This window comes from Malus sylvestris, chromosome 5 (assembly GCF_916048215.2).
Source record: "Malus sylvestris chromosome 5, drMalSylv7.2, whole genome shotgun sequence".
NCBI lineage: Eukaryota > Viridiplantae > Streptophyta > Magnoliopsida > Rosales > Rosaceae > Malus > Malus sylvestris.
The window spans coordinates 22,643,950-22,648,935 of NC_062264.1; the positions used below are offsets into that span (position 1 = coordinate 22,643,950).

A 4,986-nucleotide genomic window follows, 5' to 3' on the forward strand; every position below is an offset into this window, starting at 1 on the left:
AGAAAGCAAAGAACATTCGCAAAAGCAAATTAGCAGATGGTCATATTGCAAAAGTAAATTATATAAGCAAATGAAGAGAGTCATATTACAGAAGCAAAATAACATTCATTTAGAGTTGCAGTTTGACTACACTTAACAAAATTCACAGCTTAATTCAAACAATTTGATGACATTGTTTTTAGTAGCCACTCATTATTAATATTCACACGAAAAAGATTGGACTCAAACGAACTACACATTTGCAGTCACTTTCTTATTTGATATATGCACGTCAGTATCGAATTTTATATAAGCACATCGCATCATGTATATATAAACATAACAAAACAGAATAGCAACTGTACATACAGATCTTGTGATAGCATACAAAAATTGAGAAAAACCTGAAATTCCCAAGACATACATCAATCTAATACAAAAACAATATACTATCGCGAAGAAACTAGACCACCACAATAGTACAGTGACACATTCAACATCAAAATCTGTGCATCACATAAGAAAACCAAATGAAGTCATTTGCCCAAAAAAAAAAAACCATTCCAACTACAGAGTGACAGACTTAGATATAGACTAAATCAAAGTATCACTCTATCTTAAGAAGCAAAGAATAATCAGCCATGCCACTTTTTATTTTAAGAATTTAACCTACATGACATCAAATTTAACCACCACAACAATATAGTGACACAGTTAGCATCAAAATCTCTGTTGATTGTCAAGAAAGCAATTGAAACCAATCCAAAGACCAAAACCCTTTCATACATGCCTGTGTATTCAGCAAGTTTCTGTCAATCAAATATCTGACAGCAATCCAACCCTCAACAAACATATTAAACCAATCGAAACACCAAAACTCTTTCAATTTACCATGTGTATTCAATTATTTTCTTCGTGTTGAAGAAAGAGACACAAAGGTTGCAAAGAAAGAAAAGAAAATCCACAAAAGCAAATTAAGAACTCATAATAATGTAGAAGCAAATTATATAACGAAATTAAGAAAGTCATGTCACAGAAGCAAAATAACACTCATTTGGAATTGTAGTTTCATTCCACTTGACAAAACTTATAGCTTAATTCAAAAAATTTGATCACATCGTTTTTGTTCGCTCCTCATTATTCATACGAAAAAGATTGGACTCAAATCAATTGCACATTTGAACTCAGTTTCTTATTTGATATTACCACATTAGTATCATATTCCCAACAGACAGACCCATCTAATACAACAACAATATCTCATCGTGACCAAATTAGACCATCACAATAATATAGTCAGACACTTAGCATCAAAATTTGCTCACCGCATAAGAATACCAAATCAATGGCGGCCAACTGAACAAAAACAGGAAGAAAAAAAAAATCAAAACTCTTGTCAAGAACGAAACAGCGGAAAGAAAACCACACAAAGTACAGTCTAACTATGGCACAATCCCAGAGGAAAAATAGAAGCTCAAAACCCAAACGAAAACGAACAAAAAAACACAATAGAACAGAGAAGAAAACGAACAAACCCAACCCAAAGTTGAAGCAACAACGACAGAGGCCAGACAAAATGTAAAAGTTGAAGGTGAAACAAAACTGCGGGAAAGAAAGAGGATGAAGAGTAAGAGAGTACAGTTCGGTTCAGTTCGGTTCGGTGTTATTTCAAACGGTTTCAGTTCGGTTCTTAAGAAAAGAACGTATAGTTTAAAATTTATATCTATCTACGCATAAAACAGTGTCATTTTTCAATTTTCATAGAATACATTAATCTATGAACCCTTGTCCACAATCAATACATTGAATGAGGATATTTTGATAATCTATTTTCATCTAAAATTGGAATATTGTCTGCAGCAAACTTGCAGCAAATGCACAGCTCCTAAAACCAAATAAGTTCTTTGTCATGAAACAAAACTTTTAACCACGTATCAACCATATAATGGACGAAACAAACTAAAAATTGGCAGGCACTAGTTTATGGGGTGTGTGCGGGTGTGTGCGGGTGTGTGCGAGAGAGAGAGAACGAGAGAGAACTGTTGACAGCAAGCCATTCATTTAAATCTTCTCCAGTTGGAAGCATTCTCTTAGGTTGCCGTTGCCATTGCCAACTGTACTAGCATCAATATGTTTTCTAAGCTAAACACCCTTGCTCCCTAAAATCAAATTGTTAATGTAGAAAAGGAAGAGATCAAGAGAGAAGAACAGAGCTTCAAGAACTAGAGAGGGAAAGATTTAGAGAGAGAAAAACTATCGAATCTTTATTATTTCTGTTTTCCTTAATCTCAAATCTATTACAATGATGTATTTATAGAAAGAACACATTCTCTAACAACTTAACTAACTAAGAGTTATAATCCTGTGACAGATGACACAATCCTAGCCACTGTCTATATCTATATCCTTACATGCCCCCTCAAACTCATGATTGGATGATCCAAGCATGAGGTTGAAACAATGAGACCGAAAGAGAGGTGCACTGAGACCCTTAGTCAAAATGTTTGCAAATTGTTCTCGAGAAGATACAAACTGAACAACCAGTTGCTTCTTAGCTACCCTTTCATGTACAAAGTGCACATCAATCTCAATATGCTTCATGCGTTGATGTTGAACAGGATTAAAGGACAACGCTATGGCAGAAAGATTGTCACAGAAAAGAACAGGAGTAGCTCTTACAAGCTATGACAGAGCATAGGAGCATAATCCTTGGTACAAGATATGTGAGACCTACTAAGCATTAGAGAAGCAACATTATTTGATGGATGCCCTAACCTATTGTGCCAAAGATTAGAGCTAACAAGCTGTCCAAGCAATGCAAAGTCTTTAGAATGGCCGTGAGAAGGAAGGGAATGATGTTTGACAAGAGAAGGAATATGATAGCGTCCATTAGTACATTGTCCTTTGTATAATATCCTCCATGTGGCTTTGTCCTAGATCCAAACACAAAAGGCATCAAATACTAACCAACAATTGTTATCAAGACAAATGCGATGAACTGATAACAAATTGTGAGATAGTTTAGGCATATAGAGAATTGAGTTCAATTTGAAGGGTTGCACAGGTGTTTGAATAATAGAACTACCAATATGCGATATTTTCAAACCTTCACCATTAGCAGTTTGCACTGTCTCATTAGAGGGATAAGGAGAGGCCAATGACAAATTACTGAGACTGAGAAGAGACTGTATGCAGAGCCTGAATATTGGACTGAAGAGAGAAGGTAGGTGCAGAAAAAGCATAAGCATTGCTTGACATATGAGGATAGTGTGGACCACCAAAATTGGGACCTTTGTCATTGAATAAGCAATACCAGGTAGTATGATTCATCTTACCACAAATTTGACAGCCCAGTCGTTCCAACTGTTTTGAATGACAAAATGGAGCAGTGTGACCAAGTTGATTACACAATTGACAAGGAACTTGCTGTGTAGAAGAATGACCAAGATACTGTGACGAAGAAGGTCCAAGAACCCCAGAAAATACAGGTGCAGGATGAGATCCATGATTCGGAAACTGATGTCTTGGATTAGTATGAGGATACCTATATCCCTGATTAGATTTTCCTTTACCCTTGTTATTATTGTAGAAAAAGCGATATCCACCAGAGAAACCAGAATTATGTCCTGAAGCACCAAGATGAAGACCCCCATATTGATGTTGAGATGTAGAGAATTTAGAACCACCAGAGTCATTTGCCACCATGGCAGACATAAACCGAGATGGCACATTACTGTCAATAATCAATTCTTCAGCAAGAAGTTGCACCCGGAGTTCTTGGAGAGAAATGACACTTTCACGACCCCTAATAACACTTCGAAAAGTATTAAACTCAGGAGGTAGACCATTTAGTGCTAAAATAACAATATCCTCATCTGCAAAGATCACTCCAGCAGCAGAGAGGTAATCCCGAGCTTCCTTAATTCTTTAGAGATATCGAGACACCGAATCAGCCCCTTTCTTGATGGTTTGAAGATTCGACTTGAGCTAAAAGATACTAGTTTTAGATACAGCAGAGAATTGTTCCTTTAACCTGGTCCAAAGATCATAAGCACTTGTGCTTCCAATAGCACAGGAGATCACAACAGGAGACAAAGTTGCAGTAATCAATTGCATAAGAACATAATTGTGCATCTTCCAAACAATGTAATCTTCATTCTCAGATTGAGTAGAGGAGATCACAACACCAACACCAGAAGCATTAGACGAACAAGTAATATAGCGAGATGGACAAGGAGTGGAGCCATCAACAAAACCCATAATATTGTGCCCCTCAAGCAACAATTGCATTTGAAATTGCCAATTCAAGTAATTAGAATCATCAAGCTTAACATTCACAGATGTAGAAATCGTAAAGATAAGACCAGTAATAGGGGATTGAAGAAGTTGTAATTGAGAAGCAATAACCATAGTTGCATAATTGAGATGAAAAATCAACAGAGGAAATATCACAAACACCTGGTGTGCACAGTCTTGTAGTAGCAGGAAAAATGAGATCAAGAAACCCAAAAACCCTAGAAATCACAGAAGAAGAAAATACCAGAATTCAACCAAGACGCAGCAATATACTGTCGTCGAGAAACAGAAAGGATTAGAAAAGCGGAAGCAGCCGTAGAATCGGAGAAAATAGCGTAAGCAACAATGGCAATTGATACCATCTTAATGTAGAAAAGGAAGAGAAAAAGAGAGAAGAACAGAGCTTCAAGAACTAGAGAGGGAAAGATTTAGAGAGAGAAAAACTATTGAATCTTTATTATTTCTGTTTTCCTTAATCTCAAATCTATTACAATGATGTATTTATAGAAAGAACACATTCTCTAACAACTTAACTAACTAAGAGTTATAATCCTGTGACAAATGGCACAATCCTACCCACTGCCTATATCTATATCCTTACACAAATAAGTTCAATTATGAAGCCAAAAATTTGCAGCAAATGCACAGCTCATACAATCAGTGCATTGAGTGATGAATGATGATATTCTAATGTGGTTGAGTCCATGCTAA

General features: G+C 36.2%; 1 protein-coding gene across 1 annotated transcript; it reads right to left on the reverse strand.

Moving 5' to 3' along the window:
* Positions 1-2,803: 2,803 nt before the first annotated feature.
* LOC126621049 (uncharacterized) lies at positions 2,804-3,636 on the reverse strand. Its single transcript, XM_050289411.1, has 3 exons — positions 3,315-3,636; positions 3,086-3,269; positions 2,804-2,912 (listed from the first exon to the last, which is right to left on the reverse strand). The coding sequence occupies exons 1-3, from the start codon at positions 3,630-3,632 to the stop codon at positions 2,869-2,871; spliced, it is 546 nt and encodes a 181-aa protein (XP_050145368.1). The 5' UTR covers positions 3,633-3,636; the 3' UTR covers positions 2,804-2,868.
* Between the last annotated feature and the right edge of the window lie 1,350 nt (positions 3,637-4,986).

Bases quoted from the DNA above. Each gene is read 5' to 3' on its own strand.
- LOC126621049 (XM_050289411.1), bottom strand. From the start codon at position 3,632: ATGGGGGTCTTCATCTTGGTGCTTCAGGACATAATTCTGGTTTCTCTG. The intron at 3,270-3,314 runs GTAAGATGAATC...TCAATGACAAAG, and splicing joins ACTGGGCTGTCAAATTTGTG to GTCCCAATTTTGGTGGTCCA. The intron at 2,913-3,085 runs GTTTGAAAATAT...GTTTGGATCTAG, and splicing joins GCAAACTGCTAATGGTGAAG to GACAAAGCCACATGGAGGAT.